The sequence below is a fragment of the Scylla paramamosain genome, chromosome 28 (genome assembly GCF_035594125.1).
Source record: "Scylla paramamosain isolate STU-SP2022 chromosome 28, ASM3559412v1, whole genome shotgun sequence".
In the NCBI taxonomy this organism is placed as follows: Eukaryota; Metazoa; Arthropoda; class Malacostraca; order Decapoda; family Portunidae; genus Scylla; species Scylla paramamosain.
Genome location: NC_087178.1, coordinates 15867251 through 15894156, shown reverse-complemented (window position 1 = coordinate 15894156; position 26906 = coordinate 15867251). Strand labels below are relative to the sequence as shown.

Sequence of the window (26906 nt, the reverse complement as noted above, 5' to 3'; positions counted from 1 at the left end):
ACCAAGCCTGTAGTCCAGACATCTGAGTCTAGAGACATTTTTGGGACCAAGTGGCTTGGGAACCAAATGTTTCGAGCACCAAACGTCCTGAGGCCTATTTGCACTCAGGCCGATCTGTCTTGAGGATCATCTGGCCTGAGGCCTGTATGACCTGATTACCATCTGGCCCAATACCAAGTGACTAAAAAAAAAAAAAAAAAAAAAAAAAAAACATAGAAGGATAGGCAATTCAATTCTCTCTGAATCCTGATACAGACATCTTGTCTTGGATATTCACTTGTAAAGTGGTACTGGCTCAGTAAATAAATACATTGCCTCTTATGAGAAGTAGCAATTTTATTGGGAATACTTTCTACATGTAGGTACAGTACAGACTTCATTCCAAGTAATATTTATTAAAATTTCAAATTATCCTGGATGTTGAATTTCTTTCAACACTGTCTCTTATTTCAGGAAGTTTCTCTGCTTAAAGTACAGACCATGCCATCTGTGAACCAAATATTGTAAGCACAACAGCTGTCAGCCAACTATACTATTTGCCTTGCGTAGCTCCAGCAGTCCATTAACAATGTCCATTGGCAGATCCCGGACTCGATAAAATTCAGATGAATCCGCAAATCTAAGCTTCGTTAAAGGATCTGTGTAGTTTGCCTGCAACAAAATGCTGAATTAGAGATATGACTTAATCTCTTACACTCAAAACAAACTGAAATTATGAAGTTACAAATATAAACCTTTTGCTTGAGTCTGATTCAAATACACACTGAGAGAAAGTGTAGAATTTCTTGAATGATTCAGATAATATATTTCAAAACTGATAACTCAGAATTCAAGTAATAACAATATAAGCAACCAAATTAAAGCAAGCATAATACAAATTAATGATCACAATGAATGACAGAAACTAAGTAAAGTACACAACAGGCATTTGGGAGATCTGGAACATCATTTATGAACAATTCATTCAAGACTTCAGGAACAACATTACCTACTACAGTCCCATCACCCACTCTCTCTCTCCTGTGATTCAGTTAGACTCGTGTCCTATGACAGAGCATATTCCATTACTTTATATGGGCAATATTAGGAATACAATAGAATGCCATAAAATCTTTCCCCCATTACTGAGGGGTGGTTTGGCCACATATCAAAAAACAAGCTCTCGTGGAGCACCAAGTGGCAAAACCTGAAGTCCTAGCTGTGTCAGAGGGGTTTGGTGATGTGTGACAGACTGCCACATCTCTCCATTGTTGATGGAAAAAGCAACATATGAAGTTGCCACAAAGTTGGATAATGTAGGAACAGTTCTACATGACTTGTCAAGGATTATGATATTGTGACTTCAGATTCTGAGATTTTAGCATATAAACATGATAAGACTAACTTTCATTCACCAATAGATCCACATACATATTTGCATTCACATCAAAACTCTTCTTTAGTTTTAAGATAAATTGCTTTTGTCTATACAGTAAGCCCTCACTAAGTTGGATCTATTGGGGGACAATCCTTGCAAAGTTACATAAATATCTGACATCTGACAAGTAAATATGATGTATATGACTGGCCACAAGCACACTTGCCCTCAGTAAAAATGTGTGCTTTCACTCGTACCTCTCTATCTCTGCAAACCAACACTTGCCACATAACATGTAAGTATTTTTTTTTTTTATGTGTAAGATGGCCACAGGCCAAGGGGAACAAAACTTTTGAAAAAAAAATAAAAAGGCTAGTTTCCATAGAGATGACAGACAGAATGGAAAAAAAAAAGGGTTTTGAAACCTTCCTCTTAAAAGAGTTCAAGTCATAGGAAGAAGGAAACACAGAAGGCAGAGAGTTTCCAAGTTTATCAAAGAAAGGAATGAAAGAATGAGAATAATGGGTTAACTCTTGCATTAGAGAAGTGGACAGAACAGGAATGAAAGAAAAAACTCTTATGTAGCAAGACCACAGGAGGAGGGGAAACATGCAGTTAGCAAGATTAGAAGACCAGTTAGCATGAAAATAGCAGAATATAGCAAGAGATGCAACATTGTGGCAATAAGGAAGAGGCTGAAGACAGTCAGCTAGAGGAGAGGAGTTAATAAGATGAAAAGCTATTGATTACACCCTGTCTAAAATAGCAATATGAGTGGAACTCCCCCCATACATGTGACGCATACTCCATACATTGACAGATAAGTCCCTATATAGAATTAGCAGCTGGGGGGTTGAGAAAACTAGCTGAGACAACTCAGAATGCCTAACTTCATAGAAGCTGTTTTAACTAAAGGTAAGAAGAGAAGTTTTCAGTTTAGATTACATACTAGTTTACAGTGAAAAAGGTGAAGATATAGAGGTCAGGGACAAGAGTATAAGAGTAGGATTATTGAAAAAATATATTAGAGGAAAAGAACATAGAGAGGTCATGGGAAAAAGAACAAGAGTGGGATTATCAAAGAAAGTACAAGAGGAAAGGATGAACTGGTATGAGAAAAGGAGCAGGAACTGGTGAGGGTGACATCAGGGCCAAGGGTGCAAAAGTGGTATCATCAAAGAAAGCAGAGTAGAAAAGGACGAAGTGGTGTGAAGGACATCAAGGCAACAGCTGGGAAAGCTGTGGTGAGTCACTTGATGGTCTGTGTGGAGACACCCTGTGCACATCATTATATTAAGGACATGCACAGGGTGTGTCTTTGGAGCAGAGCATACTGCTGCCTTGCTGTGTGGTCATTCTGCTCAATGAGGCACTGCACACAATAGATCTGCTTCTGATGACACAGCTGGATATGTAGAAATCTAATGAAACAATGTATGGTGTGTGGCAGGCACCTTGCACAACTTATCTCTAATTATTTCCCAAGACAAGACTGCACATCACTGGTACAGTGTTCTCCTGCCTATTTGCAGTTAAGCATTCACAGCTCTGCATATTCATGGATTTTTTTCTTAACCTAACCTAACTAATGGGGAGTTTTTAGAGTTGCCAGATGTCACCACCAGCTCAGTCTTTCAGCCCAAAGAATCTGAATATTCTTTCAGTTGTCATAAATGACATGTTTTTTTCTGGGACTTGTAACATTACTAAGTTTGCTCTGCCCAATCAGAAATTTTGCCCAATCAGAAATTTTAGAGATTAGAAGTCAGGCATTCTGTGGCTTCCCTGCCTAAACTGTTTACTATAATCAGGTATTTTATATGTGAATAAAGATTTTGTTGGAATATAAGATAATCTACTACATGTACCTGGTTTTAAATCAAGGGCATCACCACATGACAGTGTTACTATGTTCATGTGTTTTCTAATGGCAAAACTACTGTGGCAGAGTCTGTAGGTATGGATCCTTTCTATTTTGGAACTGTGGTGTGATGAGATCTATCTCCTGCCCCTTGTCCTCATATTATGATGAATCTATCCATCTATACACCAGGCCAGCAATCCCACTCAGGATGGCCCAGACAAAGCACCACACACTCATATGCACATCATTCACACTCTTAGCCTTGTGAGTCCCTCATGGAAAGAGACACTCTTGTGGACCAATGTATCTTGTGGACCAATGTACTACACCCACAACCAACAAAATAAAAGCAAGCCCACCCTATGAACTCAAAATTATCTCTCTGAATAGATAGTCTTGGCAGTCTTAGAAGTTAGAAGTGAAGAGTATTTGAAGCCTTAAGTTCACCAAATGTTGATATGTGCTGCCTGCAGATTAAGTATAGGGAAACTCGAGACAGATATACTGTATGGAAGAATGTTACAAACAAACTCCTCTAGTAAGGCAGTCAGTGTGTAAGTGGTGATGGTGTGTTGGCAGCTGATGAGTGGATGTCATAAGCATGAACAAAAGAATCAAACTACAAGAAATAACTAAAGGAAAGACTATAGCTTAATGGTTTATCCTACACAGCCTGAGTTAGGTAAGGAGTCAAACATGCCAGTATCTCAAAATTCATATGACTGACAAGGACTAATCAATTAATCAATAAACAAGCATCACAATAACAATATGGCATAACAATAGAAAAGAAAATTTAATCCATGAAGAGGAGATAAATATTCCTGCTTGTGTGTTAGTGATAAGGGAGTGGCCAAGCTGCACACTCCACAACTGGGTTCAAAGAATACTGTTTCTGCATTCCCTGTGAGTCATATTAAGTTTCTGCAATAGATGGAGCAAAGGACTGGGAACCTCCTGTGTGTTCATTCCTACAAGTGCTGTCTTGTCTCATCCTGGGTATTGCCCTCAAGGAAAAAATCTCAGCCTGACATATAAATAACGTTCGAAGAATGTGGTACAAATATTCAATTATGCACTGTGGAGATGTGAATATAGTGGCATTTTTTATACCATCAGTCAACATTTTCCTTAAATGATCATATTCTCTTCCTGCAGAATAATGGTACAGTGATCATTTCACCCGGCTCACAAATGACAGATTCTTGCCTTGCATCTCTAGCCAAACCGAGACAGTTTGGGCTAGTCTTCTCTACCCGCCTACTCATTTAGCAGAGAAAAGGCACAGCATACAAGCAGAGGAGTTATGATCTCATTCCTACAGGAGCAGAAGGCTAGCAGGACTAACCTCTGCATGTGTGTGTATGTGTGTGTGTAATTACTTAGTTGTAACATACAGGAAGAGAGCTATGCTCATGTTGTCCTGTCTCCATATCTACAAATGCCTATTCCTTCCTTGAATTTATGTAGGGTTTTAGTGATGATGACTTTTGAATCCAATGCATTCCACACATCAACACACTGTTGTGGGAAGTTGAACTTCTTTACATCCCTCCTGCTGTAGCTCTTTTTCAGTTTCTTTCCACATCCTCTAGTGACACATATATCCCGAATCATCAAGTCTTCCTTGTCATTTTTTTCTAATCCTTTTGTAGCTTTATACACTGTTATTAAATCTCCTCTTTCCCTCCTCTGTTCCAAAGTTGTCAATTTTAATTCCTTTAGTCTCTCTTTGTATGATAGTTCCCTTACATTGGAAGGAAGTTTTGAGGCTGCTCTTTGAATTCTTTCTAATTTTCTTATGTGTTTTTTTTTTTCAAGTTTGAAGACAATACCAGTGCTGCATACTCCAATCTTGGCCTTATTAGAATTGTAATCAGTTTCTTAGTCATTTTTCCATCTATATAACTGAGAGCTGCCTTGATGTTTCTTAACAGGTTATAAGTTTCGGCTGTGATTTTATTTATCTGTTTTTCTGGTGATAGGCTATCCACCATGATTACCCCAAGATCTTTTTCATGAAACACTCACTTCCCATTGTGTATATACCTCTTAGTCTCTTCATGCTTTTCCCAAATTCTATGACACTGCATTTCTTATTTCATTGCATGTTAAATTCCATTTCCCTTTTACAGGACCAATCCTTTTCAGATCTTGCTGTAGGGCCATGCAGTCATCATCTTTCTCTATTTTCTTAAGTTTTGCATCATCAGCAAACAAACTCATATAGCTTTTTATTCCTTCCACCATATCATTTACATATATTGCAAACATGATTGGAGCTAACACAGATCCCTGTGACACACCGCTAGTAACTTATTTTCAAGAGGATTTTTTTCCTTTTACTGTTGTTCTCATTTGTCTGTTATTTAAAAAGTCTCTGAAACATCTCAGCATATCCCTTTTCAGCCCTCCTATTTCTACTAGTTTTCACATTAATCTTTTGTGTGGCACTTTGTCAAATGCCATTTTTAGGTCTAAATAAATGCAGTCTACCCATCTATCTCTTTTTTGTACAATGTCTATAACTCTCAAGTAGAAACTTATAAAGTTTATAGTATAGGATCTTCCTTCTCTAAAGCCAAATTGTTTGCCTATCAATATGTTGTTATCTTTTAGATACTTCATTCACCTTTCTTTTATAATCTTTTCACCTACCTTAGCAACCACACTTTTTAGGGACACTGGTCTGTAATTTAATGGATCTTTATCATTTCCACCTTTAAATATTGGCACAATGTCTACTTTTTTCAAGTCAATGGGAACTACACCCTTTTCAAAGGAGCTCATAAGAACAGCATGGATTTTGTCTGCTGCATTCTTTTAGTATCGAGTTTGACACTCCATCTGGCCCCATAACTTTTTTTGTCCAGTTTTTCTATTATCTTTTTTACCTCTTCCACAGACACTTCCATATTGTGGATCCTGATCCCTTCTGTGTCTGCCCTTTGTTCCACAAATTCACTTTCACTTGTGAAGACTGACTGGAAACAATTGTTCATTATTTTGGCTATCTGTTCCACATCTTCCTGAATCACACCATCTCTCTTCAGTTTACTTATTCCTTTCTTTTTTTCAGCATTTTTCAACAATGTCTTTCTCATAATTTATTTCCTTTTTAACAAACGTTGCCATATGCATTCCTTTTATCTCTATAAATTATCCAATGGTTGTGTCTTCTACTTTTCCTCCATCTATTCCATGCCTTACCTCTTTCAGATTTTGCTTGATCACATCTTCTGTTGAACCACACTTGTCATGCCTGTTTTCTTGCCCGTTTTATTGGCACATATTTTCTTATACCCTCCTCATATATCCCTAGTTGCAATCTCCATTTATCTTCTATTTCTCTGGTATTGTGGTAATCTGTCCTATCAGCTCTTTCAAAATATTTTCTTGGCTCCACAAAATTTATTTTACTGAAGTTTGGTGTCCCTTCTTTCTGGTCTTCTTCCTCTATGCCTTCTACTGGGAGTAGAACTCAATTAACACGTGATCACTTTTTCATAATGGGCTTTGGTATGTGATATCCTCTACAATTTCAGGCTCCTTGGTAAATACCAGATCCAGTCTAGCAGGCTCTTCATTCCCCTCAAGTCTTGTAGAGTCTTTCACCCACTGCGTAAGAATGTTGTCCATAACCAATTGTAGTAATTTATTTCCCCGTGACAATTCATTCCCTTCAATTGACGAATTTTCCCATGATAGCTCTTTGCAATTGAAATTCCCCATAAGTATTATGTTCTCACTGTTAATAACCAGTTTCTTCATGCATACAATAGCATCGTTAATCACCTGTTCATAATCATGTTTCGTCCATGAGTTCGTACATAAGGTACATAAGGGGGTACATAAGGTGCAGCAAAATCTCTCCTTCTGCCTCCACTTTGCCTCACTCATACTTTCAACACCTCAGCTCCTCCCTCACCATAAGTTACAGTATCCACTTGCAGTTCTTTCTTTATCAATAATAACACACCACCTCCTTTCTTGACATTTCTGTTTCTTGTCCATACATTGTATCTGTTTTCTCCAAGGTCAATTGATTCTAACTCTCCAGATAGTTTAGTCTCAGTAATCCCCAAGACATCTGGTTGACTCACTTTTAAATAATCATTCAATTGTAACAGAGCTATTAACAGGCCACTCACATTAGTATGTGCTATTTTCAACTCTCTTTGGTCAGTCTTGGTGTTGTGCCCTACTTTCTTAATTTCACGTCCTTGACTCTCCAATAAAAGCTGTATGTGTGTGTGTGTGTGTGTGTGTGTGTATTTACCTAGTTGTATAGTACAGGGTCCGAGCCAAAGCTCAATTAGTCCTGTCTCCATACTCGAATTTATCTAATCTCTTTAAACATGTGCACACTCTTTGCCGCAACCACTTCTTCTTTTCAGTTATTCCATATTTCAACCATTCGATGCGGAAAGCTGTATTTTTTAATATCTCCCAAACAATGACTCTTCTTTAATTTCTTCATATGTCCCCTTGTACGTCTATCTCCTTCCTCCACTTTTACAACTAGGTCATCTCTGTCTTTCTTCTCCATGTTGTTTATTAATTTGAACATTGTTATCAGGTCTCCTTTTTCCCTTCTTTCTTGCAGTGTTGGTAATCCAATTTCTTCCAGTCTTTCCTCGTAACTTAGGTCTTCCAATTCAGGTATAATTTTCGTAGCTGTTCTTTGTGTCCTTTCCAATTTCCTTATATCTTTCTTCTTGTGTGGAGACCATACCACTGCTGCGTATTCCAGTTTGGGGCGTATCACGTGTGTTATAATTTTCTTCATCATTTCTTTGTCTAGGTAATTAAATGCCACCCTGATATTTGCTGGCAAATTATATGTAGAGCCAAATATTCCATTGATGTATTTTTCTGGTGATATCGTGTCTTGAATTATTACTCCCAAGTCTTTTTCTTCTTTGCTCTTTGGTATTGTGATTCCTCCCATCTTATACTCCCATGAAGGTCTCCTTTTACTTCTTCCCATCTCCATTACATGGCACTTCTTTATATTAAATTCTAATTTCCATCGTTTACTCCATTCATAAATTCTATCAATATCCCTCTGTAGTTCCTCACAATCCTCTTGGTTCTTTATTACTTTCATCAACTTTGCATCATCTGCAAACATGTCAATGTAGCTATTTAAACCGTCATATCATTTATATAGACCTGAAACATTATAGGTGCCAACACAGACCCTTGTGGTACTCCGCTTGTTACTTCGCACCAACTTGATTTATTATCTCTGATTACTGTACTCATTTCCCTACCTTGGAGATAATCCTTCATCCACTTAAGTATTTTTCCTTTTAGCCTTCCTCGATGTTCCAGTTTCCATATGAGACTTTTATGTGGAACTGTATCAAAAGCTTTTTTCAGATCTAAATAGACTGCATCAACCCAACCATCTCTCTCTTGTAGTTTATCTATTACTCTTGTATAAAAGCTCAGTAAGTTTGTTACGCAAGATTTCTCTTTCCTGAAACTGAACTGTTTTTCTGTTATTATATTTTCTTGTTAAAGATATTGCATCCATCTGTTTTTAATGACTATTTCAAAGAGTTTACTTACAATGTGTGTGTGTGTGTGTGTGTGTGTGTGTGTGTGCATAGGCAGACAGTTGTTAACAAGATCTCAAATGGCCTATGTTATGTTATAAAAAATGGCTTATAAATACTGATTAACAATTAAGTAAAAACTAAATAAATAATGAATTAAGTATATATATATAAATAAACAGTATAAAATCATATTCAAGGAACTTTCATGCAGAAACACAAATGATATAGTATTTAGAATATAACAAGGTATTTTTTTATCTTCACTATCACATATTGTACTTATCCTTGATTTCACATCATGAAGAGTTTACTATACATGTACTTAGTGAAACTAGTCTGCACACCAAGAAACTTTCAGAGCCCTGTTAATTAATGCCAAACTTGCTAAATATCATGACAATTCTGATTATTAAAAATGGTGCTAATAATCAACTACTTCAAAACTTACTGGAAGGCCAGAAACATCAGAATATTTCTTTGCTGGTGTGAAGGAGGGTGGAGCATCAATACTGCTGTCTGAAAAGAGATAAGAAATATTGATATCATTGTCATCTTGTATTACACATGAGCAAGAAAGATCATGATTAGTAAGTTGGCTGTAACACACCATCATCACTCCATTATAAATACATATTTGTAATACCATACATTATGCAGCACCAGAAAATTCATTTTCAACTCAAACTGGCACAAGCAAGAGATCTGAACACTGCACATAACAAGGATCTGAAGTATTCTTTCCAGGTCATAAACCTCTAAAACAGGAAATCTCCCCCCCCCCAAAAAAAAAATGTAGTCAAGAGGGAATTCAATACTGTTCCTACAGTGGCAATATAGACTGCCATACTGTCATGGTGACTCTGAGAAACCCAGCAACATTTGCCTAAAGCTGAGCCCTTATTTTGTGCCAGTCAACACCAAGAGACACATCAACAGCAATCACAAGTCCCTGCAAATATAAGTTTAAAGTAATTTTTAAGAAAAGCTTAACTGCACAAAAATATTCTTAGTAGTGTAGTGACAGTTAGCCACTCCAAAATAAAACCAGAGAACAAAATAACAATACGGAGGATGAAGCCAAAGAGAAAACCCCAACATGAGCTGGACATAAATTAAACAGGATTTCAAAGGTATGTTGCAATATACCATGCTGATTTTCAGCAGAAATGTACTAGACATATTTCACCTCATTCTGGAGTGTCATAATACCTTGGCACCCACACTGCTTCTGGATATCTTCCTTCAGCACCCCACTCCTTCACTAAATATATCACCCTGACACTCTCTTCTTTGCTGGGTGCTTCATCCATTCCTCTTTGCTGAGTGTCTTGTCTTGACACCCACTAACTGTCTTACTCACTCCCACCAATGACTGTCTCTAACATACATTTCCTGACCATTGTATTTTTGCCTAGACATGTTCTGCTTCACTGGGTGCCTCGTTTGCTTCTGACTGCACCCCTTGCCTTGGAATCTGCTCTTCTGCAGGTTGCCTAGCCTTTTCCCTTGCTCCTGTCCTGGGTTGCCTCTCCTCAGCCTTTACTCCTGGATCCCCCAACACCTGTTGCCTTGCCTCAGCACCTGCTTGTTTGCTGGGTGTCTCAGCTCACTGTTGTCACAGGTCTCTGTGATTCTGCATTATCCTCAATACTTTGCACAGTGTGGTTCCTACAAAGTATGATGACACAGTGTTTTGAGATGACTGTTAACACCAGATGAATTTTTGTGAATACAGACAATGCCATATCTATGAAAATGTTGTCAGTAATGGAGGTGGATGTATATACTTTATGAAGGCAGTGACACATCAATTAAAGGAAGAAAAGATTTCAATCTGCCATATGGGTTGTGAGTAAATATGAGGCAATGACATTAATTACACCATAGCTGATCCAAGCAAATTATTATGAACAAAAGTATCATAAGTTAATAAGATCAATTAAAACCACATCAAACACATGAAATTCAGGCAAAAATGTGAAGTATTCTAGCACCATAACATAATGAAGTCCAAGATGAGATTCTTGAAAACTACTGAACAAGTGATGCATCATTCAAAATTACATCAGCCGTAGCAATACCAAACTGTCTTGCCTGGGGTGGTCACACCCAGACTTAGCCACAGAGTGGGATGGTTCACCAGTCACCATGGAAGATTACTGTGCAGCATACACAATTGCAATAATGGAAAATCTGCATAGCATACACAGCAGCATTACCTTGTATTATTTACCTGTTTGTATTTTTAAAGGACTGAGTAAGCTTTTAATGTCCCATTTTTTTAAGTTACCACACACACACCACTTCCTCTGGTAGTGCATTCAACAGATCTGTTGTTCTATTTGGAAAAAAATATTTCTATACATCATTATCTCCTCTTGTGTTGTTCAGTTTTTTGCTTCCTCTTGATACTGAGTTTCCTGCTCACCACAAATCTTCTATATCTACTTTTTCTTTTTTCTTACACATTTATACACAATAATCCCATCTTTCTTTCATCTTTCCTCCACATCAGGTAGTTGTAGCTTTTCTGCTCTTTGTTGTAGTACCTTTGGGACTTAATACCTATCTTTTTGATGCTCTGTACTTTTTTTTCAATTTAGTAAAATGTTTCTATAAATGTTAATTGTACACCACTGCCACATATTCCAGGGTGGGTCTTATAAAGGATGTTATCTTTTCCTTACCATTTTCACCTAAATATGTGAACGTCAATTTCATATTTGTATATTTTGCTAACAAAACGAGTATATATATTTTTCTCACTTTTCTTGTTTATGTGATCTTCTGGTGTTAGTTTCTTACCTATCATTACTCCCAAATCACTGTTTTTTTTCTGTTTCTTTTAAGATATCATTGCCTAGCAAGTAGCCCCACTCAAGTATTTTATTGTTTCCTCAGAACACAGTCACATGACACTTGTTTACAATAAACTCCATCTGCCATTCCATGCTTCACTCCTTCAACATGTCCAAATCTTCCATAAATTATTTGCACAAATTTTCCTTTAAGATTTTAAGCATTTTCTTAAACTTGACAACAAAGTTAGCTGTACAGGTAACAATCCTCACAGAAAGTTCACATAAATAAGGAATTTGTGTATTAGATAAGTTTCTTTTAGATCATCCTTCATGCTATGACTGTCCATAACTCTACTCTTTGTAAGTTCTCTTACTAGTCACATCAAATGCAGGTTGCTCCAATTATGGAGATTGCTCATACTTTTGAAAGCTGTCAGGATGGGTGAGATGACAATGATGTGAAGAAAAAATTTATAAGGGATTGAAAGTGAACTGCAGCTGAGGGACAGCTACAAAGAATCAACTAGATCAGGCAGAAAAAAAAACATGTAAAATAAAAAAGGGATTATGAGATCAAAGTGGTATAAAAATGAAAAATTTCTCCAGTATATATGAGAATGAGTCAAGAGATAGCATCTTTCCCTTGTGATAGTCATCTAATCTTGTGCACTCTGCTTATTTTCTGATGTTCTTGTGATACAGGCTGGTCTCTCAGCAATATGCTGTTACCTGGCCTATATAATTTTATTTAGATTTGCTCTTGATTATCAATTAAATCAAGTCTGGCTAAGTTTTGAGAAATCAAGTCCTACAAATAGTCTTTTTATGCACCTTATATACATATAGAATACCTTTGTCACTACTGTTAATGAAAAAGAGTGGTTCAAACAGGTAACCACCAAAACAAAACATTAATGTCAACAATCAACATCCCCATGCCTGCCCAGCAGGGTGACTCACAGTGCACTGCCTCAGGCGGCCATGTGTAAGCTCTCTCCAGGGAGATGATCTGCTTCAGGTTTCTCCAGCCCCTCTTCTTGCTGCTCCGAAATGCTGTATGCTGCAAATAAATATATAATTCTTTAAATGTTGATTTCTCCTAAACGTTATAACACATAAAATGTAGTTGAAAATATGTTAACAGTTATATACAGTATGTCAAATTTTAAAAATATGAAAATATGACAGTTTGTAAGTTCTTTTCCTGCTTTTCCTGTACTTGCTACAATACCAGGGAAAAATTGACAGTCTAATGTAAGAGTTAACTAGCATTCTCAATCATTCATCCCTTTTTCTGGTAAACTTTGGAACTCCCTGCCTGTTTCCATATTTCCTCCTTCATATGACTCAAAATCTTTCAAGAGGAAAGTTTAAAAACATTTATCCTCTAATTTAAGATAATTATTTTTTACCTCTCTTTAGGGAGTCACCTCATTGTTTTTTTTGTCTTAGGCCAATGTCCCAGTTAAATAAAAAAAAAAATAAATAAAAAAAAATAAAAAATAAAAAACAAATGTCCCTGGCAAGAGGACAAAGGACACCACCATGACTGCAGTGAAGGAGACAACTGGAAAGCATAACAGCAGCATAGAGGTGATTGACCTTGCATAGATATTTAACCAGCCAGTCATCCTTCCTTCTTTATTATTTGCTGTCTATTATCTATCCATCTTACACCTTGCTACCTACCAGAACTCCATCCTCTCTCATTATTTTCATATTCCCACATTTTTCTACCCCTCCCTCTCTCTAAACTTCCTTCCTAAACACAACTTATTATCAATGAGATTCTCACACAGCTTCCTCTCAAACTCTTAATTTACTCTCCTTGTACTTTTTATTACGGGTTCCTGTATTTTCATACCCTAAGATTTATACTCTATTCTTCTCATTTTAATTTTCTCTTGCACATTTTTTTTGTAACCTTCCCTCATATGCTTTCCTCTTTTCTTCTACGGCTCCATAAAATTTGACTATCCACCATGCACCTTCCTTACTCCCACCCTCAGGCCTTCTACAGCATACCACTTCTGTTGCTACTGTAGTCACTATCCTTGTATACATTGACCCTTTCCCACTGATCCACATATAGATATTTCAAAAGAGGGACTACTTGTCAGCACACCCATATAATACATTTACACTCATGTGACTAAATTAAGTTGTAGCAGGATATATTTAAAGATGCTTCTTTTCTACTGAACAAAATTACTTGCATAATTTGTTATTTGGCATCTCAGATTCTGGTGACTCTATATTAAAACATCGTGTCTCCAAATCTGTGGCAGAGTCCATTTACAGATGTCAGTCTGGAATGCTCAAGTGGCTGAGGGTTGGCAAAATCCATACAGACAATTTTTTATTTAACAAATCATAGAGTTGTCTTGCCACTAGGAAAGAGTTAAACACCTTTACACTTCATCTCTTCTAAACTACCTCCCTAACTTATCTCCCTGTCTTGGGGAGTCACATTGTATCAGAGGCAGGTTTGAAGATTGGTCAGCAGTGCCACCTTCTTTGATGGCTTGCCTGTCACTGGAGGGTTCAGTGCCAGTCAGCTCCATGGACCAAGTGCTTCCCCTTCAGCACCATATGACCATGATGTTGTGGCACATTTTTTTCTTTTTTTTCTTTTAATCAATCAAAGCAAAAAAATCCCTAGCTTATCGAAGTCTTTCACCTACCTTCTCATATTCCTCTTTACATTCCTTCCTGTGCGACCTTTCACTAGTCACTAATGTACTCACTTTGTCCACCACCATTCCCACCAAACCCCCAAATATCACTCATTTTCATCTTAACACCACAGCACAGTGCTCTGATACCTCACAGTACCTCAACATTCCTCATGCCATTTCTCTCTCTCCACTGCTGCCACATGGTCAATCAGGTTCTTCTGTTCACCATCTTCATCCATTTTCCTCCATGTCAAGTTTTAGAAAAAATACTCCTTGAAAATATATATTGGAAAATGCTACAGAAGAGAGAACTATGCATTAACATTTTTTTTTTAAATTAAAAACACACTGCTGATGATTGCAGCACACTCCAATTGGTTCCATCCTACAGGATTTACTAGCAAAATACATCTCAACGTCAGGGTAGGCTAGATTATCTTTCCATAAAATAGTAGGCCTACTGCCAGCATTTTTTCCATTTATTATTAATTTTTCATGCACTTGCAATAACCTCCCAGATAAACCTCACAGGTTACAATACTGCCACTGCACAAAACTATTACTTCAAACACAGTCTTCAGGAAATTTATTCAGTTTTTGAGAATATTTTCATAATTTTAAGATAGTCTTACAAGGACCCTACATTGTCAGTTGGTAAAACATCATGAGAACCTGACTAACCATATGTAACCTTTGAAAAATAGTCCTGATGAAAGAACAAAGCATTTATAAATTCAACCAGAGTAAGTTAAGAGCAGAATTCTCTCAAGCTACTCAAGTGTATCTAGAAGTATAAGCAAACCCCATCAAGGTATCCACATCTCTTTTTTTTTTCTTAATCTAACACTAATAAAAGATTTAAGAGAGGAATAAACACACACACAGCATGAGTAAGATGACATCACTGATATGACTTGACAAGGCTGGTAAGAGTGAGACATGAATGTGAGTCAGTCTCTAAATCTTATCATATGAGTAACTTACCTGAAATTCTGGATTTTTGAACACTGGAGGCTTCTTCTCCTCCTTTTCTTCCACTGTATCATCTGTAGTCACCATATTTTGTGAGGAGAGTCAGGAGGCTGGTAACAGCTGTGCCAGTGGTGAGAGGTATGAAGCAGTGCCTGGCCAGGGTGAGACAGCTGCACAGAAAATATACAAAAATATAAAACACAAAAGTACAAATAAAAACATTAAAGAGAAATATCAAAAGAGAAATTGCAGTTTCATACATTTATTGCATTTCCTCTTTCCCAGTGCACAAGCCTGGGGACCTGATACAAAAATGGAAATATAGGCACAGGAATTCAAATGTGCATACAACTGTGATGCTGTTTGTTGTGGTGGGACAGTTGAGGCTGACCACAATCCATCTCGGCTTGATTGGTAAAAGTGGCAGACATGCATTTCTTGAACCCCAGCAAAGTTTCTCGCAGCCACTGTTCCCTGCCTTCAGACAATCTTCTCATTGTTACCACAATGGTCCAAGGCAGGGCATCACACCTGTCTTTCACCATGGAAACACTGAGGTTTTCACTGTAGAATTAACCTCTCTTGGGGCACTAACATAATGAATGCCAATCTGACACCTCACCAAACAGGCCATGATGATCACCCTGTCCTGCGTGGATTTTGGTTGGCTGTGGCCATCCTGTCATTACACTGTTTGCCATGCCACATCTAGATATGCAGTCAGCTCACTTTTTTTTTTTTTTTTTTTTTTTTTTGCCTCCAGTGACATATATATATATATATATATATATATATATATATATATATATATATATATATATATATATATATATATATATATATATATATATATATAAAATTCTCTTGGCAGTGGGGGACCTTATAATCTCCAATTCCTTCCTTGGACATCTCCAAAGCTGCACTAGCTCTTGCCATTCATGCCAAACCAACTCCTGTGCTTCAGTTTTAGCATGCAGCAATAGTAGATTCTTCTAAACTAAATCTAACAGTTGGTCATAATTATCCCTAATTAGGAGAGCTTCTTCCTAGCATGGACACAAAAAAAATACCATTAAGTGTAAGAGATGATGGCACATTTCAGTCACATGCAGTGATAGACCAACATTTATAAGGAGCACTCTTGGCTGCCTGGCTGAAGCTGCAGCATCACAGGATTGGTCAATCAGTTTCCTTTATAATATTTCCACCATGATTCAAAACCTAACCAAATCACAATAATAATTTGTTTTCGTATTCAGACAAAATACAATTCACTAGTTAAAGGTTACAAAAAGTATTAAGTTAAATTTGGAAATGCCTTAACCATTTTCCAGTAGATTAATAAGGAGGTTGTTAAGCTGCTGATGTGAGACAGCACATGCCTGTTGAGGAAGTATATGTGACTTGCAGCCAGATGTTCTTCCTTAACAAAATAATTAACAACTCATATAATTTTACTAAGGAAGTTATCAAATAATTTAAAACATCAAAATGTACAAGAAAAGTTTTACCCTGAAATTAGGAATCGTTTTGTTAAAGGTCTCCCTGCTAATTTCACAAAAAGGCATGACTGGGATCCAGGCAGCCTGGGACTCCAATCCTCAACAAGTGGTGGGATGCAGTATATATATATATATATATATATATATATATATATATATATATATATATATATATATATATATATATATATATAAAGGATTAGGGAAGTAATGCTAAATGACCCTACTTCTAAATGTGACAAGAGTGTGGCTATTAACAATATGGATGGAAGCCGATCTCAACTCTTGGTTGCTGCAGCTCCATTGTAACTTGATTTACTGAGTTATAGGTGTCGCCGCTGTCCGTGTCCCGTGACAATGGATATCACTCACCACTAGCTCAAAGGCCAATGACATGCAGATAAGTGCCAAGGCCATACACGGCTGTAGTGAATGCCCCCAACTTTACTTTCCATGATGTATGCAAGGAGAGAGAGAGAGAGAGAGAGAGAGAGAGAGAGAGAGAGAGAGAGAGAATTATGGACAACTATTTATCTTACCGAGAGAGAGAGAGAGAATTATGGACAACTATTTATCTTACCACCTCAAGCCTTGTTCTTGCTTATGGGGATCTGGGACGCCTCTGTCTCTGGTAGTGGCAGCAGATGGGTCAGCTGGTGAGTCGTCCTGGGCTGTGGAGGAAGCTGTGTGTGTGTGTGTGTGTGTGTGTGGGACTCGGGGGTTCTAAGGGCTACTAAGACCTAGCTTGGAAATGTTCAAGCAGCAGCACAGATACGCAGTAAACCTGTTCTTGTTATCCTGTTGTGGTTTTGGTCTGTCTTAACAAAGAAGTTACATGAGCCCAGTTTTTCTTACTTAAAGCCAAGACGCCCGTGTGTGGTAAACAAAACGAAAGCCTGATAGTGACGTCACAACAACACTTCATTCGTCTGCTGGTGACTCTGGCTTACACCTCTCACAGACACCTTGCTCTCTCACCACGACTATTTCCGAAAGGCCACAGAGATGTTTAGACGGTTTTTCAAGAGTGTTTATCTTGTTCATATTATAGGATTATTGTTGATATTTTACGAAAGCTGTAAAAACACCTGTAAAAATCCGTCTAACTTCAACTAGAGTCTTTGAATGTAGTTCTGATTAATCATCTCAGAAACGCCTTGCTCTCTCCCAACGATCGTGAAGATGCAATTGTGAAAATGTTATTGATGCGATGATGAAAACTAATAAAGAACTCTGTATACTAGTATACAGAGTCCTTGCTAACATCTTACTAGTGCTTCTTTTTCTCATTCTTTTTACTAATGTGATCTACTATGTTTTGTATCGCTTCTTAGGTCGTCGTCGTTGTCTTGTTTTTTTTTTTTTTTCGGTATTATGCTGAAATCTGACACCTACTTTGCCAACAATGAACTAAAAAACTGTTAGTACGTTCGATCAGTACAGACTGGCATCAAATAACAGGCTGCTAATCTTACCTATTGCAGTTTGGTGCTACTTCCTTGCACTAAGACCTCACTTCCGCCTTGAAAGCTATCAAACACTGCAGTTTCTTTTCAACTTACTGCTTTGTAAATTCTTCAGGATGCAGTGAAATACAAAATGGTTCGTAGCTCTGAAAGTGACGGTGAGCCATGACTTCGAAATTCTCAAGAAATTTTCAGTATGTCTGGTCACGTGTTCTACTCTACCTCTATTTTGTGTTCATAGAGCTCCAGCTATGTACAAACTTTCATAACACTTATGTCTACCCTCAAAGTCATTCCATTTTCAACCCTATGTATCCCCGAAGAAAACAAGGTTTATATGGGTAACAAAAATAAATGTTGTGTGATATAGTTTATTTTGTTATTACTGATTGATTGATTAGTTGATAGGTTTATTGTTGCAAGTATGAAAACCATAACAAAGGAAGAGGGCTGAGCCTGCCAATCTCCCCCTGAACATAGGATAGAGTAATAATGTTTACATGGAGGAAATTGCACGTACACATTTTTTTTATAAACTATAAAAATAAAAACAAAAATAAATATAAATGTAGTTAATTAATCACAGCCTAAAGGACTGGGTAATGAAACACACACACACACACATTACTTTAAAATCTATTTCTGAGGAGGTATCAACATTTTGATAGCAAATGTCGTATAGTACCTAAGTATACTTTAACACATCAACAACGGTACGTTTTATATTTTTTCCCTTATTCATTTATTCATTTATTTATTTATTTACTTATTTCATATACAATGGCACATGCCAACATCGACGCATTTTATATTTATTCCATTTATTATCTATCTATCTATCTAATCTATCTATCTATATATCTATCTACCTACCTACCTATCTATCTATCTATCTATCTATTTCTTTTTATGTAGGAGGGACACCGGCCAAGGGCAACAAAAATCCGATAAAAAAAAATATATATAAAACATTGAGATGCTGGTCGCTGAACAGGGTCCGAAGCGGTAGTCAGAAATTGAAGGATAAATGTCTTGAAACCTCCCTCTTGAAGGAGTTCAAGTCATAGGAAGATGGAAATACAGAAGTAGGCAGGGAGTTCCTGAGTTTACTATATAGAGAAAGGGATGAATGACTGAGAATACTGGTTAACTCATGGATTAAAGAGGTGGACAGAATAGGGGTGAAAGAAAGAAGAAAGTCTTGTGCAGTGAGGCCGCAGAAGGAGGGGAGGCATGCAGTTAGCAAGATCAGAAGAGCAGTTGGCATGAAAATACCGGTAGAAGATAGCAAGAGATGCAACACTGCTGCGATGAGAAAGAGGCTGAAGACAATCAGTTAGAGGAGAGGAGTTGATGAGACGAAAAGCTTTTGATTCCACCCTATTTAAAAGAGTGGTTTAAGTGGAAACCCCCCCCCCCCCATTCCAGACATGTGAAGCATACTTCATACATGGACGAATTAAGGCCCTTGTACAGAGTTAGCAGCTGGGGTGGTGATAAAAACTGAGGAGAAGCCTCAGAACACCTAACTTCATAGAAGCTGTTTTAGATAGAGATGAGATGTGAAGTTTCCAGTTTAGATAATAAGAAAAGGACAGACAGGATGTTCAGTGTAGAGGATGGGGACAGTTGAGTGTCATAGTTGTATGAAAGGTTGTGTCGAGTTGATAGATGGAGGAATTGAGTTTTTGAGGCATTGAACAATACCAAATTTGCTCAATCAGAAATTTTAGAGAGATCAGAAGTCAGGCGTTCTGTGACTTCCCTGCGTGAACTCTTTACTTCCTGAAGGGTTGGACGTATATAAAATGACGTGGAAAAATGCAGGGTGGTATCATATGCGTAGGAGTAGATTGGACAAAAGGTTTGGTTTAGAAGATCATTGATGAATAATTGGAAGAGAGTGGGTGACAGGACAAAACCCTGAGGAACACCAACCGTCTACCACAGTAACAATATAACGGCCAGAAAGAAAAGTTGAGATGAAGTTACAGAGAGAAGGATGGAAGCCGTAGGAAAGTAGTTTTGAAATCAAAGCTTTGTGCCAGACTCTATCAAAAGCTTTTGATATGTCTAAGGCAACAGCAAAAGTTTCACCAAAATCTCTAAAAGAGGATGACCAAGACTCAGTATGGAAAGCCAGATCACCAGTAGAGCGGCCTTGACAGAACTGGCGATCAGATAGAAGGTTGTGAAGTGATAGATGTTTAAGAATTTTCCTGTTGAGGATAGATTAAGAAAACCTTAGATAGGCAGGAAATTAAAGCAATAGGACGGTAGTTTAAGGGATTAGAACGGTCACCCTTTTTAGGAACAGACTGAATGTAGGCAAACTTCCAGCAAGAAGAAAAGGTAGTTGTTGACAGACAGAGTTGAAAAAGTTTGACTAGGCACGGAGGCGCAGTTTCGGAGAACAATAGGAGGGACCCCATCAGGTTCATAAGCCTTCCGAGGGTTTAGGCCAGCGAGGACATGGAAAACATCATTGGAAAGAATTTCAATAGGTAGCATGAAGTAGTCAGAGGGTGGAGAAGAGGGAGGAACAAGCCCTGAATCGTCTAAAGTAGAGTTTTTAGCAAAGATCTGAGTGAAGAGTTCAGGTTTAGAGATAGATGTGGTAGCAGTGTTGCCATCTGGTTGAAATAAAGGAAGGGAAAGAAGAAGAAGCAAAGTTATTGGTGATGTTTTTTGGCTAGATGCCAGAAGTCACGAGGGGAGTTAGATCTTGAAAGATTTTGACACTTTCTATTAATGAAGGAGTTCTTGCTAGTTGGAAAATAGACTTGGCACGGTTCTGGGCAGAAATATAAAGCGCATGAGATTCTGGTGATGGAAGGCTCAAGTACCTTTTGTGAGCCACCTCTCTATCATGTATAGCACGAGAGCAAGCTGTGTTAAACCAAGGTTTGGAAGGTTTAGGTCGAGAAAAAGAGTGAGGAATGTACGCCTCCATGCCAGACACTATCACCTCTGTTATGGGCTCGGCACACAAAGACGAATCTCTGACACGGAAGCAGTAGTCATTCCAAGGAAAATCTGCAAAATACCTCCTCAATCCTCCCAACTATCAGAGGCAAAACGCCAGAAGCACCTCCACTTAGGGAGACCCTGAGGAGGGATTGGAGCGATAGGACAAGATACAGATATGAAATTGTGATTGGAGGAGCCCAGCGGAGAAGAAAGGGTGACAGCATAAGCAGAAGCAGAATTAGAGGTTAGGAAAAGGTCAAGAATGTTGGGCGTGTCTCCAAGACGATCAGGAATACAAGTAGTATTTATCTATCTATCTATCACCTATTTATTTATTTCCCAGCTGAAGGAGGCTGGAGTCAAGAAGTATTTTGGAGTTAAAGACAGAGCTTGAAGTTTGGAAGAAGTTCAGAATAGGACAAAAGAGCGAGGTAGCCCCATAATACGTTGTTACAAGCATTTATCAACCCTCTCACTGCTCTTTGGCACATCTTTCCTTGACTACTCACCACTGAGACCCCTTTCCTTGTTCAACAGCCACCTCCAAACACTATACTGCCTAAAAATTGCAAAACATATTCTTTCTTATCCCCTCTTTTTGTGGATACTTATAAAGATTCCGTACATTGCCTTTAGTGTTGAACTGTGTTGTGTTACAGTGAAAGGATTAACATATGAAGACTCTAACTTGGCTAAATGACTAATGCCACCAAAAATTTACAAATGGAACACGTCACACTAATCTGGTTCCCTCTTTTCCTCACCTCACAGGCCATTAAACACCCCCCGGCCTGTTCTTCCCCATTAGCGCGTCAACTAATACAACCCCTAATGATGGAATTAAGTATGGAGCCACTGGGCGGGTGACACGCGTCCACTTACTGATGGTAATGCTAATGGGTGATACATGATGGGGGAAAGGTAGGGGAGGAGGAAGGGGGATGTGATGATGGTGGTTGTTGTAGGAGCAGCAGTGATGGTGGTGGTGGTGGTGGTGGTAGTAGTAGTAGCAGTAGTAGTAGTAGTAGTAGTAGTAGTAGTAGTAGTAGTAGTAGTAGTAGTAGTAGTAGTAGTAGTAGAAGTTGTTGTTGTTGTTGTTGTTGTAATACTAGTAGTAGTAGTAGTAGTAGTAGTAATTGTTGTTGTTGTTGTTGTTGTTGTTGTTGTTGTTGTTGTTGTTGTTGCTATTGCTGCTGCTGCTGCTGCTGCTGCTGCTGCTGCTGTTGCTGGTGCTGTTGTACTTTTTGCTATCATTGCTGTTGCTGGTTGATGGTGGTGGTGGTTGCGGTAGAAGGAGTTAGACTCGGCTGTACGCACTACGTGATTTGTGAAAGGCTCTAATAAACAGTGAAAAGATATGAGAGATTATGAGATGTTTGACCATAAGCGTCTGTGACTGTATTTGTCATCTTTCTTCAGCTTTGCCAGTCTCTATATGGGATCGCTGTTCGTTGTCAGCCTGCTCCACTCCTGCCTGTCCTGTGCCTTTCGTCACATTCTTCTCCCGCAGATCAGCAGCGATGTCGTTCCTCCGCCTAAATTTCGGTCTTCCTCTCTGTGTTCTTCCATCCATCTCCATGCCTATGACGTTTCTGCATACACGGATCTCCAGACGCTGGTGATATCCGAACCGCTGCGACTGTAACTGTGGTAAACAATAAGACTGATCTACTTTAGACAGCTGTGATATGATACGCGTAGCTTCTGACGTGCTAGACTGTAGATGTAGACTCTGGGATGCCTTATGGGATTGTGATCGAGTACAGTAGACTGGAAGGAAGGCAGCTGTAGTGAACTGTGCTGCTATACAACAAAATACAGGATGCTGCTGCGTGGGGGCTTTCGACAAACAGTGGGAGGTGGCAGAGAATGGCAAGGGTGGCAGGAGGTGGTATAGAGGGTGATGGGAGGCAGGGAGAGGCAGGAAATGGTGGGTGGTGCAGGGGAGGCAGCGGGAAGGACAGCAGGGGGTAGCAGCAAGGGATGGTGGGGAGACAAGAAGCGACAGGGGTTTGGGGGGTTGCAAATAGGCGGTGGGTTGAAGGACACACCAGGAAACAACATGGACCTACATTCTGAAACGCTTTGCTCTCTTACCACGACTATCTTCAAAGGCCACAGAGATGATTAACCAGGTTCTCATGAGTGTTCCTCCTGTTGACAATGTAAAAATCATGTTCATTTGTCACTAGAAAGTAATAACATCCCTTCAACTAGAGCCTTTTGAAAGTAATGGAGGTTCGGCGCTGAAGTGTTTTTAAATATAGTCCATGAGACGACGAAAGATAGGAAGTGGGGACAGAAAGAAGAGGAAGATGAAAGGAAGGCAAAGGAGCGGAGGCAGACTGCGGTAGAATCACATGGAACTCATCCCAACCTGGACTTCTCACTTTCTGTCGAGAGCAAGCGTAGAGATGAGGGCTGGAGAGGCTGCGGGGAGGGTAGGCGAGGGAGGAGGACGAGTAGAAGGAAACGGTATGCGGGAAAGGGAGAGGAAGAATGGATAACGAGGAATGCCAGAGAGAAGAGAGAAGTGCACACACACACACACACACACACACACACACACACACACACACACACACACACACACACACACACACACCTTCTATTTACCTATTCATTAACATGTTCTTAATACAAAGCCCCAAAATTACAGAACGTGATGATGAGTGGCTAAATTTCACCAAAAGAAGGAAAGGAGGAGGAGAAAAGAAAGAAGGAAGATAATGGCAGTGATCCCTCCTCTTCATCCCTCCCTTTCCTCCTCCTCCTCCTCCTCCTCCTCCTCCTCCTCCTCCTCCTTCTCCCTCTTTCCTTCCCGATACGACCTCAGTATTTACCAGCTTATTGTTATGCATTGAAGAACATATCGTGAAGGAGGACGCCGGTGTTCTCCTGCCACGGTAGGGATGATTGACGGTCTATTACGTCCCCTCCTCCTCCTCCTGCTCCTCCTCCTCCTCCGGTTTCTGAATAGTCTCAAGGAGGAAGCAAGAAAGGGCGAGGGAGGGATGTTAGAAATGTTGGGAGGTAAAATATGGGAGATAAAAGAGGAATATGTGAGAGAGAGAGAGAGAGAGAGAGAGAGAGAGAGAGAGAGAGAGAGAGAGAGAGAGAGAGAGAGAGAGAGAGAGAGAGAGAGAGAGAGAGAGAGAGAGAGAGAGAGAGAGAGAGAGAGAGAGAGAGAGAGAGAATCTGATTTTTACTATTTATGTATAGCGTTTATCAGTTTCCATTTTTAATACAAGTGCTGCTACTACTATTACTACAACTACAACAACAACTGCAACTACTACTGCTTCTACTATTACTACTACTACTACTACTACTACTACTACTACTACTACTACTACTACTACTACTGCTTCTATTACTACTACAACTAATAATACAAGTGCTGCTACTGTTATTACTACAACTATAACTACAACAGCTACTACTACTACTACTACTACTACTACTACTACTACTACTACTACTACTACTACTAGTGCTACTACTACTACTACCACTACAAGTGCTACTACTACTATTACTACAACTACAACAGCTACTACTACTGCTTCTACTACTACTACTACTACTATTACTACTACTATTACTACTTCGGCTACTGTTCGCAACACTATCTCCCTCATTACTTCTCGTTTCCATCCCAACCACCATCTTCCTTCTCTCCCATCTCTCCCTCTCTCCCTCTCCCTCTCCCTCTCTCCCTGCCTGGGGGGGGAGGGGAGGGACCTATCAAAGTCGCTCCAACCCTCGTTAGTTGAACTTTTCCGACAAGTTTGGACTCCTCACCCCTTCCTTCCCCTCCCCCTCTCTCCCCCCACTCCCGCTCCTCCTCCCCTTCACCTCCCCTCCCACGGCGTCCCAGCAAACGAAATTCAACATGGCAGGTCCAGCGGTGTTAAATTTTGTGTATTTTTTCCCTCTTGTGTATACATTTTGAGCGGGTGTAGCCAAACTGTGTCTGAGAGGAGGGGCGGGACAGGAGGGAAGGGAAGGGAAGAGAGAGGAAGGGATGGAAGTGATGGTGTCTCGATGGGGTGTGTGACGCAAAAAAAGGGGTGATTTTGGGGAGAGGAGGAGGAGGAGGAGGAGGGAGTTATAGAGATGATGTAGACAGTGTTTAGATGTTAGGAGTGTGTTATTTATAAACATGTGGGTTTTAAAGGTGTCATGAATATTTTGTTAGGAAAGGGACTGTTCTCTTAAATGTATGTTGTCGTATTATTATTATTATTATTATTATTATTATTATTATTATTATCATCATCATCATCATTATTACTTGCATATTTTTTAGAAACTAGAAACATAAGAAAACTATGATAAAAATGTGAGTAAGAGAGAGAGAGAGAGAGAGAGAGAGAGAGAGAGAGAGAGAGAGAGAGAGAGAGAGAGAGAGAGAGAGAGAGAGAGAGAGAGAGAGGCAGACAAAGATACGAAAGACACACAAAGAAAGATGAGTAAAAAGAAGAAAATAAAAGCGAACATGGAGCAGGAGGAGGAGGAGGAGGAGGAGGAGGAGGAGGAGGAGGAGGAGGAGGAGGAGGAGGAGGAGGAGGAGGAGGAGACGCTTCCCCGAGGTTGGAGAAGTTGGTAAGTGTCTCTTTCTGCTCCCAACAAAGTTAATCCGACGCTGAGTTGGGCACAGGCCGAAAATTGGTTCTTTGTCCGACGTCCCCCCCTCCTCCTCCTCCTCCTCCTCCTTTTCCTCCTCTTACTTCTTTTCCTCAACATCCTCCTCCTCTTCATCCTCCTTCTCCTCTTATTCCATCTTTCCTATTCACCATCCTCCTTCTCCTTCTTTTTGCCTCCCTTTCTCTCTCTCTCTCTCTCTCTCTCTCTCTCTCTCCTCTCTCTCTCTCTCTCTCTCTCCTTCTCCCAGATCCTTCTTCTCCTCCTCTTCCTTCTTCTTCTCCTTTCTCTCCTCCTACTCCCTCCTTTCCCTCAATATCCTTCTTCTAGTCTTCTTCCTCCTTCTCCTCCTCCTTTTCCTCTTCCTACTTCTTCTTTTCCTCAATATCCTCCTTCTACTCTTCTTCCTCCTCATTCTTTCTCATCATCATTCTTCTTTTCCTTTTTCCTCTCTTCCTTTCCCTTTCTCCCAGATCCTCTTCTTCTTTCTCCTCCTCCTCCTCCTCCTCCTTCTCCTCCTCCTCCTCCTCCTCCTCCTCCTCCTCCTCCTCCTCTTCCTCATCATCTTCCCTCTCCTTTTGCCCCCTCTTATTTTCTCTCTCCCTCTCCCAGATATCCTCCTCCTCTTCCACTTCCTCCTCCACATTGTGTTCTCCTTCTCTTCCACATTTTCTTTCTACTCCTGTATGTCTTTCTTCCTCCTCTTCTTCCTCCTCATCCACATCTTCCCTCTTCTGATTTTTCCAACAGCATTACCGTAAGAAGGATAACGAAGGAAGTATAAAGAATAAAAAAAAAAAAACACGCACAAGAAGAATAATATGACGAATACGAATGAGGAAGAGGGAAACAAGAACAATGATAAGTAGGATGATGATGAGGGAACATGGAAAGAGGGGAAAAAACGAAATGACAATCCCAGACTCTCAATTGGCTGTACTTAGAGTAAATATCGAGGCATTCTGGAAACTGTGAACTAAAAAGCAGAAAAGAAAGATTACATTGCATTATAGTGCGCCTCCTCTTCCTTCTTCTCCTCATCATCGCCTTGTTTTCTTCCTCCTCCGCCTCCTCTTTCTTCT

General features: G+C 39.3%; 1 protein-coding gene across 5 annotated transcripts; it reads right to left on the bottom strand.

The window, feature by feature from the left end:
* Positions 1–316: 316 nt before the first annotated feature.
* On the bottom strand, positions 317–17735 carry LOC135115005 (INO80 complex subunit C-like). Of its 5 annotated transcripts, XM_064031414.1 has the most exons (6): positions 17597–17645; positions 17322–17412; positions 15252–15409; positions 12550–12649; positions 9237–9304; positions 317–651 (listed from the first exon to the last, which is right to left on the bottom strand). In XM_064031414.1, exons 3-6 carry the CDS (start codon positions 15324–15326, stop codon positions 520–522), a joined length of 375 nt encoding a protein of 124 aa, XP_063887484.1. In that variant the 5' UTR covers positions 15327–15409; positions 17322–17412; positions 17597–17645; the 3' UTR covers positions 317–519. The 5 variants fall into 5 exon arrangements, with proteins under 5 accessions (XP_063887484.1, XP_063887486.1, XP_063887483.1 ...); XM_064031416.1 differs by lacking the exon at positions 17322–17412 and having other exon boundaries at positions 17597–17735; XM_064031413.1 differs by having other exon boundaries at positions 17322–17682.
* Positions 17736–26906: the final 9171 nt, after the last annotated feature.